Here is a 15,431-nt window from a genome sequence, read left to right on the forward strand (position 1 = left end):
ATGGAAAATAAAACTTTGTTTGCATGTCCACTTACAAATGCACACTGACAACAAAATCTATTTTGTTTCATTTGTTCACATTTCCTCATAATAACAACAAGCCCCTTCTCTTAACAACTATTAGGTTAACCAGCTCTCCAGATGCAATCAATATGCTCCCACCAACTTAACCTCAAGTTAAAAAGTGAACTTTTTTTTTCTCAGTCAAATGAGACTTTCAGAAGGAAGTAGTTTTTTTAGTTGGTTTCTAGATGTCAGTAATGTTCTATTTTCCAGTTTTATTATACAGATTGGGTTTATACTTCTGTAAAATTACATGTTTGAAAAAGTTACATGGAAACTTGCATTAAAAAAGTACACACCATCAAATGCGTTTTACTGGATCAAATCAAAAAGTACTTTAGAAATTTGTTTTTGACAGCAATTAAACTACAAACATATAATGTCTATGAAGTCAGAAGTCACACGAAACCAGGTTATAGTCACATGGCACCAAGTGACTTCACATGAAGGAGCAGTGCTTCAAAAGCTTATGATCTTAAATAAACCAGTTGAACTATAACTTGGTGATTAGATTACTTACAGTGTGGAAACAGGTCCATCAAGTTCACACCGACCCTCCAAAGAGCAGCCCACCCATATCCATTTCCCTACATTTACCCCTTCACCTAACACTATGGGCAATTTAGCATGGCCAATTCACCTAACCTGCACATTTTTGGACTGTGGGAGGAAACCCACGCAGACACAGGAAGAATGTGCAAACTCCACACAGACAGTTGCCTGAGGTGGGAATTGAACCTGGATCTCTGGTGCTGTGAGGCAGCAGTGCTAATCACTATGCCACTGTGCTGCCCACCATGTCACATGACTTCTGACTTTGTCCACCACAATCCAACACTGGCACCTCAAAAAAATGTCTATGAAGGTTTATAAAGAAATATTTCAGTGCATGTGGCTAAAGACGACAAACGCAAAGATTTTGACATACAGTCTTACCTCAATTGTTTTGCATAGCTCTGTTCTATGTCTAATCTCTCTTTCACAAATTTTGTATATCTTTCCAAGAAGTCGATACCCCACTGTGTGTGCTTCTCTATATTGTCAAATTGATCCTACAAGAAAAAAAAAAGGTGGTGTAAATGAAATGAGTCATGAAATTAGAATTATATAAATTCATGGTTGGCAAAAGCAACAACCTAAAAATATCTCGTAAATCAAATTAAAACTACAAATTATTGAATGACCAGGAAAATATCAGGTGCAAAGAACAATAAGTGCATATAATTCAATGTAAAAGACATTATCTTCTGCTAGGCAGTGACAAATCTAAACCAATTTCTGCTCCAAAAAGTGAAGGAATAATTAAGAACGGGAAAAATTTAAAAAGTTTCATCTAAAACTGTATACTGCCATTACATATAAAGGTACATTAAAATGTTACTTATTGGCAATTTAAAACCAAGAGTACAGAAGGTCAATCAACAAACAAACACTAAAAAGGGTAGTGGTCAGTAAAACACACAATTTTATTTTAAAGAAAAACAACCATGCAGAGTGAAAATCACACAACACCAGGTTATAGTCCAACAGGTTTATTTGGAAGCACTAGCTTTTGGAGCGCTGCTTTTCATCAGGTGACTTCACAACCACCTGATGAAGCATTAGTGCTCCAAAAGCTAGTGTTTCCAAATAAACCTGGTGGACTATAACCTAGTGTTGTGTGATTTTTAACCTTGCACACCCCAGTCCAACACTGGCACCTCCAAATCATGCAGAGTGAAGCAGACTTTTGACTCAAAGACGTGAACTGCTAATTGTGTTGGTAATCAAAATCTAAGCAGACATGGTGGAAATGTCACTATATGAATAAATCAGCATACCAGCTAATACTAAGCTTCAGGCTCAAAGTCAATGGCAGCTGATGGATTTCAACTGAATGAATAAAATCTGGAATTGAAAGCAAGTCTCAATAATGACGACCATGGAAAAATCATTGATCCAGTAAAACAAAATCTGTTTCATAAATGTCCTTCACGTAAACAAATCTTCTACCCTTACCTGGTCCAGCCTGTTTGCAAATTCACAGCAATGGGTTTGACTACAAACTACCTTCAGAAATGGCTTAGTGAACCACTCAGCTCAAAGATAATTAGAGTCAAATATTGGTCTTATCAGTGACACACACATGCCAAAAAAAATTTAAAATATCTCAACACTAGACACCATCACAAAATCTAGAGCTCGCTAACAAAACCAGCATTTTTTAAAAACATTAGCCAATTAAAGCACTTTGTAATTCAGCAAATTCTTTACAGCGTTTTTTAAACATTGGGAACTAAGTGAAATCTTAATGAGTTTTGCATTAAAGCATGACGACTAAAAGTTGATTAAACTGCAAATCTTTCAGGTATCTCCCAAAAGTAATCTTTTGACCTAGTTTTTGAGGAGTTTCATTATAAGTAAAGAGAAAACGACTTAGAAATTATACTGTGCCATGACAATAAATGTTACTTTATTAAACAACTACCAGCATCAAACCTGCATTACAGTATCAGCCAAAGGAAATGAATCAGAGGTTTTGACCAAGAAAATAGTTTGTCAGAAAATGCAAAACCGGGTTAAAAAAGCTACCATTTCAATTATATCTTTAGGATAAATTACAACAACTAAAACTTTGATCCCAATTCAACACTCAATTTTCAAAAGAGAGATGGTGCAATTGTTATTTGTCCTTATATTTTCATTGTTGAGCAAAGCATGGACATGTCCTGTTGAGCAAAAGTAAATGGGAGAATGTGGATTATTCAATCTGAAAGAAGCCAAAGCCTTTGATTGACAGGACATACAGCACTTACTCATTCACAGCTTTGCCAAAGCCATGAAGATATGCAAGGCAGAAACCATTTTTGAAACAGTTAGTTTATAAACAAGTTATTTGCATGGATCAATCAGTAGCACATTTTAAGTTTGTATACACTTACCACAATCAATAATGTCAATGCATAGTGTTTAGTTTTATATCGCACTTTTAGTTACTGGCACCAGAGAACATTGAGTCATTTAAATTTCAGAAATCACACTGTGCAGTTAATAGAACCTGGGTTGGCCAATGTTTAATCTTCACCTTTTCATTCCAGCTGGCAAGAAATGCGGAAATGCAAAAGGTAATGCTCTGCAAGGTAAGTCAAGGCAGAGATCAATCAACCCACTTTGACATTTTCTTTACATTAAGTACAACTTTAGCTTCACGTCTTCACTGCTACTACTTAAGAAACAGACTAAATTTTTTTTTCCCCCAATATGAACCGTATGCTTTTATTATCAACAAGGAGAAAGTAGGGACTGCAGATGCTTGGAAATCAGAGTTGAGCAGTGTGGTGCTGGAAAAGAGGGTCAGACAGCATCCGTGGAGCAGGAGAGTCAACGTTTCAGGCATAAGCCCTTTACCAGCCCTTCCTAATGAACGGCCTATGCCCAAAACATGGACTCTCCTGCTCCTTTTCCAGCACCACACTCTTCAAGATGTGTTTTTATTTCCAATCTGTTGTTTTAAAAATGCTTTGAAAAGTCCTTACCAGTCAACAACTACTTGCCTACTGAAAAATCAAAAATTAATAGGAAGAATAGTTTAAAACGTGCAATTAAAAATAAACCTAGAGGGAAATGAGCAAGAGTTGTATTTTTCATAGTCACTATAATAGCCTAAAGTGCTTTGCAGCCAATGAAGTGAGACAGACCGTCACTGTTGTAATGCAGGAAACATGGCAGCCAAAGTGTGGCATAGCAAACTTCCACAGTTAGGATAATGACCAGGTAATCTATTTCCATTATTTTGATTGAAGGATAAATATAGGCCAAGACCTCAGGGAAAACTCCTATTCCCAAGACAGCTTTTAGTAGAATTCTACCGTACTAAGTCAACGTCTTAAAAAGTTTGAAAATAACGTGTATAATTTAAACATGCTTTCCCATATAACTTTTGGGATATTACTGCTGTTCATACACAAATTAAGGCATGCAATTTTTTTTTGCTTTTGAATCAAGTTTTTTAAAAATATGGCTGTTGCAAACGTCAATTCATTCTAGTCAGAATATTGTTTTGCTTTCGGAATTAAAAGTTTAACCATGAAATAAATGCAACGGAAGCATTTTAACATAAAGTGTAATTAAAAACTTGGGGTCATGTGCTTTAATAGGTTAACAGCTAGGGAGGTAAGGCAATCAAATTGCTGAGCTTCAATGATTGCTGAAATATCTAGTGTAATGGTCCAGAACAGTGCGCTGAGTGACACACTATTGGGGTAGCTGCCACCAAGACAGTGGGGAAAGACCACTGTCTAAAGTCTTTCCACCGAAGTATAATAGAGTCTGCTTAGTTGTCAGGCCCTCTCATTTTCTCAAATCCATGTAAATAGTGTCTGCATAAGAAAGAAATGCCTTTGGTCTTTGCAACTGCAGGGAATGAGATCGGATGTTTGCTTTTTTTGAGACACAAAGACTACACAAAACTGCTTTAAAAGGGTCTGCTTCTGTGCTGTATGTTTTAGTACCAGTACATAAAGATTTTATATGAATAAAATATAGTTTTTCAAAAAATAAATTCTAATGTTACTGGTACATTGGCCAAATGCAGGCTGGGTGACCCCAAACTTTTAGTCTCTCAAGTTCCACCCATTTTCCATTTAGTTTGCCTGCTCCCAGCTTCACCATCTGATTTATGGTGTTTACTAAATGCTTTTAACCTAAATTTAGCTCTTACTCCCCCAAACTGTCATTTATACAAGCTTTATGGACACCACGTCTCCAGTTAAGTCAGGCATCTGTTTTACACCGGAATCTCTTCCATTCTCATCATACCTGGGTAGGCTGAATAATCATTAGTTTTAGATGTGCAAAACATATTTTATTTCAGATTTGCAGCATCCACAAAGCACTAGAGAAACTCCAAAAAATAATGCTAAATTAGCTTAAAAGCATTTAGTAAACCCTTAATATCAGATTAAGTAGCTGGGAGCAGGCCAGTTATCATGGAAAATAGGTGGAATGCAAGGTCCCTTGTTTCACTTTATCCGGAAGAGGTCTGTTTGACGGGGGAAGCCCAAGAACCAAGAGCAGCAGTGAGCAATTCAGCTCCTAAAGCCTGCCCCTAGATCATCATATGATAATGGCCAATCTCTTCTCAGCCTCAACTCCACTTTCCTATCCACTTCCCATAACACTTCAACCCAGCACTAATTAAAAATCCGTCCTTACCTGTTAAGTTACCTCAACATTCTGACGCTCACCATCCTCTGGAGTAGTGAATGTCACAGATTCACGACACTTCAAAAGGAATAATTTTTCCTCGTCTGTTTTAACTCTGTTCTCCTTGTCCTAAAACTATGATCTCTCACTCTGTGTCCTATTACTAAGCCAGTTTCTGCTCCATCTTGCCAAGTTTCCTCAATTCCACTTGCTTTAACATTCTCACTCTCCCATGTGGGACCTTGTCAAAAGATTTATTTAAAAATCCACAGACGCTACATCAACTGAATTTCCCTCATCCACACACCTGATCACATTTTCAAAAAAATGTCTAAAAATTTCTTTTGCATGACCTCCTGCTAACAAATCCACGTTGACTGTTCCTAGTTAACTCCTTCCTTTCTAAGTGAGTATTAATTCACTCCTTCAGAATTTTCCCAAATGGTTTCCCTTCCACTGACATGAGAATCACCGGCCTCTAATTTCCATCCCTCCAGATCTCCCCCTCTCTGAGGATGAAAGATCAGTCCTCAGCAGGGGCCTCACCTTCGTTCCCCTACGCCCTCGGATTAATGAGTTCAACACGCGGCGAGATATTGAACAATTCTTCCGCCGCCTTCGCCTCCGTGCCTACTTTCACAACCAAGACTCCCGCCCACCCTCTGACGACCCCTTCTCCCGCCTCCAACACACCCCATCCACCTGGACACCCCGTGCAGGCCTCCTACCCGCCCTCGACCTCTTTATAGCCAACTGCCGCCGTGACATCAACCGACTCAACCTGTCCACCCCTCTCACCCACTCCAACCTCTCACCCTCAGAACGTGCAGCCCTCCACTCCCTCCGCTCCAATCCCAACCTCACCATCAAACCCGCAGACAAGGGAGGCGCGGTGGTAGTTTGGCGCACTGACCTGTACACCGCTGAAGCCAAACGCCAGCTCGCGGACGCCTCCTCTTATCGCCCCCTTGACCACGACCCCACCTCCCACCACCAAACCATCATCTCCCAGACCATCCAGGACCTCATCACCTCAGGGGATCTCCCATCCACCGCCTCCAACCTCATAGTCCCACAACCCCGCACCGCCCGTTTCTACCTCCTGCCCAAAATCCACAAACCTGCCTGCCCCGGCCGACCCATTGTCTCAGCCTGCTCCTGCCCCACCGAACTCATCTCCCAATACCTCGACACGGTCCTGTCCCCTTTAGTCCAAGAACTCCCCACCTACGTTCGGGACACCACCCACGCCCTCCACCTCCTCCAGGATTTTCGCTTCCCCGGTCCCCAATGCCTTATTTTCACTATGGACATCCAGTCCCTGTACACCTCCATCCCCCATCACGAAGGACTCAAAGCCCTCCGCTTCTTCCTTTCCCGCCGCACTAACCAGTACCCTTCCACTGACACCCTCCTTCGACTGACTGAACTGGTCCTCACCCTGAATAACTTCTCTTTTCAATCCTCCCACTTCCTCCAAACTAAAGGAGTTGCCATGGGCACCCGCATGGGCCCCAGCTATGCCTGCCTCTTCGTAGGATATGTGGAACAGTCCATCTTCCGCAACTACACTGGCACCACCCCCCACCTTTTCCTCCGCTACATCGATGACTGTATCGGCGCTGCCTCGTGCTCCCACGAGGAGGTTGAACAGTTCATCAACTTTACTAACACCTTCCATCCCGACCTGAAATTCACCTGGACTGTCTCAGACTCCTCCCTCCCCTTCCTAGACCTTTCCATTTCTATCTCGGGCGACCGACTCAACACAGACATCTATTATAAACCGACTGACTCCCACAGCTACCTGGACTACACCTCCTCCCACCCTGCCCCCTGTAAAAACGCCATCCCATATTCCCAATTCCTTCGTCTCCGCCGCATCTGCTCCCAGGAGGACCAATTCCAACACCGCACAACCCAGATGGCCTCCTTCTTCAAGGACCGCAGATTCCCCCCAGACGTGATCGACGATGCCCTCCACCGCATCTCCTCCACTTCCCGCTCCTCCGCCCTTGAGCCCCGCTCCTCCAACCGCCACCAAGACAGAACCCCACTGGTTCTCACCTACCACCCCACCAACCTGCGCATACAACGTATTATCCGCCGCCATTTCCGCCACCTCCAAACGGACCCCACCACCAAGGATATATTTCCCTCCCCTCCCCTATCAGCGTTCCGCAAGGACCACTCCCTTCGTGACTCCCTTGTCAGATCCACACCCCCCACCAACCCAACCTCCACCCCCGGCACCTTCCCCTGCAACCGCAGGAAATGTAAAACTTGCGCCCACACCTCCACACTCACTTCCCTCCAAGGCCCCAAGGGATCCTTCCATATCCGCCACAAGTTCACCTGTACCTCCACACACATCATCTATTGCATCCGCTGCACCCGATGTGGCCTCCTCTATATTGGTGAGACAGGCCGCTTACTTGCGGAACGCTTCAGAGAACACCTCTGGGCCGCCCGAACCAACCAACCCAATCACCCCGTGGCTCAACACTTTAACTCCCCCTCCCACTCCACCGAGGACATGCAGGTCCTTGGACTCCTCCACCGGCAGAACACAACTACACGACGGCTGGAGGAGGAGCGCCTCATCTTCCGCCTGGGAACCCTCCAACCACAAGGTATGAATTCAGATTTCTCCAGCTTCCTCATTTCCCCTCCCCCCACCTTGTCTCAGTCGGTTCCCTCAACTCAGCACCGCCCTCCTAACCTGCAATCCTCTTCCTGACCTCTCCGCCCCCACCCCACTCCGGCCTATCACCCTCACCTTGACCTCCTTCCACCTATCCCACCTCCATCGCCCCTCCCCCTAGTCCCTCCTCCCTACCTTTTATCTCAGCCGGCTTGGCTCTCTCTCTCTTATTCCTGATGAAGGGCTTATGCTCGAAACGTCGAATTCTCTATTCCTGAGATGCTGCCTGGCCTGCTGTGCTTTGACCAGCAACACATTTGCAGCTGTGATCTCCAGCATCTGCAGACCTCATTTTTTACTCACCTCTACTACCCTCTTAAAAAAGTAGAACCACATTAGCTGCCATCAGTCCTCTGACACTTCCCCAGTGGTCAGAAAGGAATTAAACTTTTGTGTCAAAACCCCTGCAACTTCCTGTCTTGCCTCCCACAGCAGCCTGCAATGCAATTCATCCGGGCCAGGGGATTTATGTTTTTATGCCTGAGAGTCTCCAGTTTCTCACCATTTCCTATGTCAAACTGTGCATGATCTTCAGTTTCTTTTCCTGAATTCTGTACCTCCATTCTCCTTTTCCAGAGCTAATACTAAAGATAAGTATCTATTCAACACTCTTCTGATATTCTGCAACTTCACACACAGATTGCCTTCTCAGTCCCTAGTGGGATCTACCCTTTCCCCAGTTAACCTCTTTGCTTTCAGTCAGTTCTTACGTTCCTTGCAAGCCTACTCTCATTCTCTCAATTTCCCTTCTTATTCAATCTCTTGTTCCTCTGCTGATTTCTAAACTGTTCCAGAACTGTTCAGGAGAAAGTGAGGACTGCAGATGCTGGAGACCAGAGTTGAAAAATGTGGTGCTGGAAAAACACAACAGGCCAGGCAGCATCAGAGGAGCAGGAGAATCGACGTTTTGGAGACATTGATTCTCCTGCTCCTTGGATGCTGCCTGGCCTACTGTGTTTTTCCAGGAGCACATTTTTCGACCCCAAAACTGTTCAGTTCTATTATTTTTTTCTTGCCAATGTGTATGGCTCATTTTTGCATCCAACACTATTTCCCTTATAACCATGCTTTGACCACTGTTCTCTTTGCATTCTTACGCCAGACAGAAATAAACAATTTTAGCAGTTCATACATTCATTTTTGAATGTTTGCCATTTGCCTATCCACTGTCATTCCTGTCAGTAACATTTTCTAATACAACATAGCCAATTCATGCCTTATGCCATTGTAGTTCTCCTCACTAAGACTCGGGACCCTAGTCTCTGAATTAACTACTTCACTCTATCTTAGTGAAGAATTCTATCATATTCTTATCACTCATCCCCAAAGAGCCATCTCACAACTACTTACCGATAAATTTGTTCTCATTGCATAATACCCAGTCTAATGAAGAATGCCTTATCTCTGATTAATTCCTCAGCGTATTCCTCAGAAAACCATGCTGTTTAAACTCTAGGAATTCCTCCTCTACAGTATTGAGACTAATTTGATTTGCCCAATCTATATGCTAGTTAAAGTCACCCATAATTACGGATGTTCCCTTACTGCATACAACTCTGATTTCCTATTTAATGCTGTTCTCAACATCGCCACTACACTTTGGTGGCTTGTATACCATCTCCACTAATGTTTTTTGTGTCCCTTGGTATTTCTCAGATTCTGAGAGACCAATTTACATTTTTTTTGAGTGATTAATTCATCCACTTTATTTTAAATACTCAATGTATTCAGGCACAAAACTGTAAGACTTGTCCGTTTAACATTCATTGTCCAATTCCTACTTTTTAAAAAATTATAGCCTTGATTCTTGTCACTTGTTATTCCCCTTTCTGTCTTTTGTTCTTGTCCTCAATTCCCACTTCTGACTCCTCACATAGGTTCCTTTCCAATTTAGTTTAAACCGTCCCAACCACTCTAGCAAATACTTCCCCATGGGCATCAATCCCTGTTCTATGCTCATTAACCCATCCAGTCTACACTGGTCACATCACCTCCAGAACCAGTCCCAATTCCTCAGGAATTGCACCATCTTTTTAGCCAGGGGTTCAACCAATATAACATGGCACTAGTGTAATCCTGAGATCGCTATCTTTAAGTGCCCTACTTTCAGGACTTCATCCCTTTTTTGAAAACTCCTTGTTAGTACCAATGTATACCAAGACCAATGGCTGTTTACTTGCCCACTCCAGGATATCCTGCAGCAGCTCTGAGACATTGTTAACCCTGACACCAGGATTCAACATACCACCCTGGAGACTAGTTTGCAGCCACTGAAAAGCCAATCTGCTTCCCTTATAATTGCAACGGCGTAGTCAAAAAATTTACTAATGGATAGTTTAGGCAAATGGACCAAAGTTTCACAGATGAAGTTTAACATGGATAAGTGTGAGGTTATTCATTCTGGTCAGAGAAGTAGACAGGCAATTTATCTAAATGGAGGGAAACTTCACAGTGCTTCAATACAGAGGGATCTGGGTGATCTCGTGCATGAATGCAGAAAACAAATATGCAAGTACTGCAGGTCATAAGGAAGCCATATGGAATTTTGGCATTTATTGCCAAAGGAAGAGAGTGTATACAATTAGGGAGGTGTTGCTGCAACTGTACAAGGCATTAGTGAAATCACACCTGGAGTATGTGCATAATTTGGTCACCTTGAGGGGAGATATAGTTGCATTACAGGCAGTCTAGAGAAGATTCACCAGATTGATTCCAGAGATGAGGGAGAAGGACTCAGTAGTTAAGGCCTATACGCTCAAGTTTGGAAGAATGAGAGATCTAATTGAGGTATAGAAGATGCTAAATGGGATTGACAAAGTAGACATAGAAAGGATGTTTCCTCATGGGGCAATCTAGAACTAAAAATCATAATTTTAGGATAAGGGATCATAGATTTAAAACAGAAATGAGGAGAAATTACTTCTCTCAAAAGGTCGTGAATCTGTGAAATTCATTATCCGAGAGTGGGGTGGATGGTGCATCATTGAGTCAATTTCAGGAGATGGATAGAATTGCAATTAGCAGTGGGCTGAAGAGTACGGTGAGTGGGCAAGAAAATGGAATTGAGGCTGAGATGAATTTCCACCATGGTTGTATCAAATGGCGGAATTGACTTGAGGGGCTGAATTGCCTATTCCCGTGCCTAGTTATTATGTTCAAGTGATTGTCGATACTGTAAAACATCAAAAGAGCCTCCTATATAGGACATCAAAGGCTAGAAATGATAAAAATGCTTAGGCTGAATAATCCTGAGAATATCATTCATCACATGTCCAGTATAATTATAAAACTTGGATTTTAAGTGTACTGAGACAGCTTTGGAATGCCACACACTACATTGAAGGAAAATTCTATTACACTTCATGCAAAGTCAAACTTAAAATTTTGCCCCATTGAAACAATATGCAAAAAAAAATCAATTCATGGTCTGTAAATGCATTTTAATTCTACCATTCCCATCCATGTCATGTTATTAATTTAGCAAGGGTAAAACGGTCCAAACCCAGCAATTTCTTCTCCCTGCTTTGATCAGCCAGCAGGGGGCCACATTGGAACTACAGAAAAGAATTACAGGAAGCAAATTGCAGAACCTCCAAAATAAAGTTGAAGTGATGGCTTTTCACATTTCTGCAACATGAAATAGATTTTGCAACCTGCCGATAAGAAATTGAAGCCAGATTCTGTGATTTTGTTTTTAAAGTGTATACCAGTGCTCAACTAGTAGCTTCTTCATGACTATGTTGACTTTTCTTTAGGACATCAATGGTCCTTCAAGGAAATATGCTGGATCACCTTGTACACTTATTCATCCAAAAAAAAGATGTTTTGAGAAGTGGAAATCTCTGCTGACGATATCGCCTTAACAAAGTGGTCTTGTTGCAAAACAAGTAGAACCACTATTGGTAGATAAATTAGTAGAGAAAACCCAGGTGCGAAGATTGGTAATGTTTCTTTTACCCATTTCTATTCTATAGAAATTTTCTTCAATTACAAACATCTACCCCTTATCTTAGCTTTCCCTTAAGGAACATTAACATTGGAAAAGCCTTAGAAAAATAGAAATTCATGAGAAAGTTCAGTCTGGATTGTTTCGGTCTTAAAATTACATCTGACAAACGAGTCTTTCAGGCAGCATCAGGAGATGCAGAAGTCGCTGTTTCGGGTATAACCCTTCTTCAGGAAGGGTCCTGAAGAAGGGTTATACCTAAAATGCCCACTTCTGTGCCTCCTGATGCTGCCTGACTTGCTGTATTCTTCCAGCCTCCTGCTGGACTCTTTTCGTTTCCCATTTCCAGCATCAGCAGTTTTTTTTTTGTCTCTAACCAAATGACAGCCTTTTGACAGGAACTCGAGCCTACAGGCAGGGAAGTCCAAATACAATTTGCTATTGGAAATCTGCAATGTTTTGTTTGTGAGTCGAACAAAACTCATGTTCTTCTATGTTCCTAGCTGCCATATGCCTTTGTTGTAGCTATCTACTGCCGAACACCACTATGATGTTACATACCAGTAATTTTTCTGTTTGTGGCCAAGGGCTCTACTGGGATACATGTCATAGAGTCATAGAGATGTTCAGCATGGAAACAGACCCTTCGGTCCAACCAGTCTATGCTGACCAGATATCCCAAATCAATCTAGTCCCACCTGCCAGCACCCAGCCCATATCCCTCCAAACACTTCCCATACAAGAGCGTCTTAAATGTTGCAATTGTACCAGCCTGCACCACAACCTCTGGCAGCTCGTTCCATACACGTACCACCCTCTGTGTGAAAAAGTTGCCCCTTATGTCTCTTTTATATCTTTCCCCTCTCACCCTAAACCTATGCCCTCTAGCTCTGGACTCCCCGACCCAAGGGAAAAGATTTTGTCTATTTACCCGATCCATGCCCCTCACAATTTTGTAAACTCTATAAGGTCACCCCTCAGCCTCCAACACTCCAGGGAAAACAGCCCCAGCCTGTTCAGCCTTTCCCTATACCTCAAATCCTCCAACCTTGGCAACATCCTTCTAAGTCTTTTCTGAACCCTTTCAAATTTCACAACATTTTTCCAATAGGAAGGAGACCAGAATTGCACGCAATATTCCAACAGTGGCCGAACCAATGAGCTATACAGGACTTGACCTCCCAACTCCTTTACTCAATGCTCTGACCAACAAAAGAAAGCATACCAAACGCTTTCTTCACTATCCTATCTACTTGCAATTCCACTTTCAAGGAGCTATGAACCTGTACTCCAAGCTCTCTTTGTTCAGCAACACTCTCTAGGACCTTACCATTAAATGTATAAGTCCTGCTAAGATTTCTTTCCCAAAATGCAGCACCTCGCGTTTATCTAAATTAAACTCCATCTGCCACTTCTCAGCACATTGGCCCATCTGATCAAGATCCCATTGCAATCTGAGGTAACCCTCTTCGCTGTCCACTACACCTCCAATTTTGGTGTCATCTGCAAACTTACTAACTGTACCTCTTATGCTCGCATCCAAACCATTTATGTAAATGACAAAAAGTAGAGGGCTCAGCACAGATCCTTGTGGCACTCCACTGGTCACAGGCCTCCAGTCTGAAAAACAACCCTCCACCATCACCCTCTGTCTTTTACCTTTGAGCCAGTTCTGTATCCAAATGGCTAGTTCTCCCTGTATTCCATGAGATCTAACCTTGCTAATCAGTCTCTCATGGGGCACCTTGTCAAACTACAGACACCAATGTTTTGAGTACTATTTTTCATGCATGTCTCAGAAATACATCTTAGTTTATGAACACACCATTAAGCTCTATACTGCGCCATACAACATACCTTCTAATATCCTCTTGGAAAGAAAGGAGATATATGATTGAACTAGGATTGATCAGACAGTGAATGAACTCCCATTTTATAATGTTAATTATAATTTGATTATTCAGAATTAAAATTTTTCTTTTGATTGCAATAAATGCAAAGGGTTTTTACACTCTAGGCTTTTAGATTTTTCTACTGCATTGCTCAGAACTCCACACAAATCACGATTGTTCTTGATTATTAGTGACGCACTGCTTCAACCTTGAGGAATGTTGTAACAACTTTTTAAACATATTCCAGTTAATTCCATAAACAATTCTATCTCCATACTGCAGGCACTCTGTAATGGATTAGGCAATAAATGTACTGCAGACTAGGACAATAAGAATTAGCTTTGCATCATACCCCATAATGTGACCTACATCAATACAGCACAAGAAAAATAAGCTGTTACCTCCCTCAAATGTAACACAAAGTGCAGAGCGTCAATACAAGTTATGCACAAAGTTTAAAACACCGGAAAATACATTTAAAGTTGCTCTACATAAACACATTTTCTTCCCCATAAGATGGGCAGTAAAGGGAATTTTTATTTGACAAGTAACTCTACCATAAAACTCAGGAAAATGAATAACAATCACAGATGAGATTAATATTCAGTTCCCTAAGCTAAAAGAAACTAAACATTTTGACATCACTAGTAAATTACAGAAACCAGAAATACCAAGGCATAGTCAAAATGTTTTTCCCTTCCTCATATTTAGCTAAAAGGTGCTTTACAGGTTCCCTTCCAGGTGGGTGAAGTACGCAAACTGCCTGAAGTTCCTCTTTCACAGTAGAAAGTAATCAGATTACCAGATTAGTCTATTTTACAGGCCCTAATGTAAATGCCAAACTTGGGGTCACTTAATTTTCCACACAAACTCAGCCAAATATAAGCTTGCTTTCAACATTAGATTAAAATTGAGTTTGTTAAAATTGTAACCAATTTTTCTGGACTAGTATCCAGTTCTGCTTTATTAGAAACAAATATGCTGATGCAATCTTCACCACAAGAAGAAATTTACTGGAGAGAAATAGGAGGGATGCAATTTGAAAGAAGGAGTGGCGGCTAACAGAAACTAAATGACACATATAGTTTTAAAAAGGTAACAAGATGACCTGGCAATTCACAAACAAAATTTTAAAGTGGCAGGGCAAGTCAATAAGACCATTTAATAAAAACATGTACAATTACTGGTTTTATGATCCAAGGAGTCCAAAAGTAGAAATATTAGGCTAAAGCTTTATAAACAGTTGGGCTTCAGGTGAAGCAGGTTATCCAGTTCTTCACGTCACATCATAAGATAGATGTCAAGACACTAAGGAGATTTATTAAAATAATACTAGCAATAGAGGACTTCAGGACTGTGGAGATTAGAGTAATTGAACTGTTTTCCAGAGAAAGGTAAGGAGTCCAGTTGTAGATGCTCAAAGCTATGAACTGTTTGGATACAGTGGGTGATACGGTGGCACAGTGGTTCACACTGCTGCCTCACAGCGCCAAAGACCTGCCTCAGGCAACTGTCTGCGTGGAGTTTGCACATTCTCCCAGTGTTTGCATGGGTTTCCTCTGGGTGCTCTGGTTTCCTCCCACAGTCCAAAGATGTGCAGGTTAGGTGAATTGGCCATGCTAAATTGCCCGTAGTGTTAGGT

General features: G+C 41.7%; 1 protein-coding gene across 2 annotated transcripts in view; it reads right to left on the reverse strand.

Moving 5' to 3' along the window:
• fnbp1l (formin binding protein 1-like) overlaps nt 1-15,431 on the reverse strand; it is a 198,671-nt gene that overhangs the window by 95,550 nt on the left and 87,690 nt on the right. For both annotated transcript variants that reach the window (XM_060830590.1, XM_060830589.1), the window contains exon 2: nt 1,000-1,115. In XM_060830590.1, the coding sequence (XP_060686573.1) occupies nt 1,000-1,115 (116 nt within the window). The remainder of the gene's footprint in view (nt 1-999; nt 1,116-15,431) is intronic.

The sequence above is a fragment of the Hemiscyllium ocellatum genome, chromosome 9 (genome assembly GCF_020745735.1).
Source record: "Hemiscyllium ocellatum isolate sHemOce1 chromosome 9, sHemOce1.pat.X.cur, whole genome shotgun sequence".
NCBI lineage: Eukaryota > Metazoa > Chordata > Chondrichthyes > Orectolobiformes > Hemiscylliidae > Hemiscyllium > Hemiscyllium ocellatum.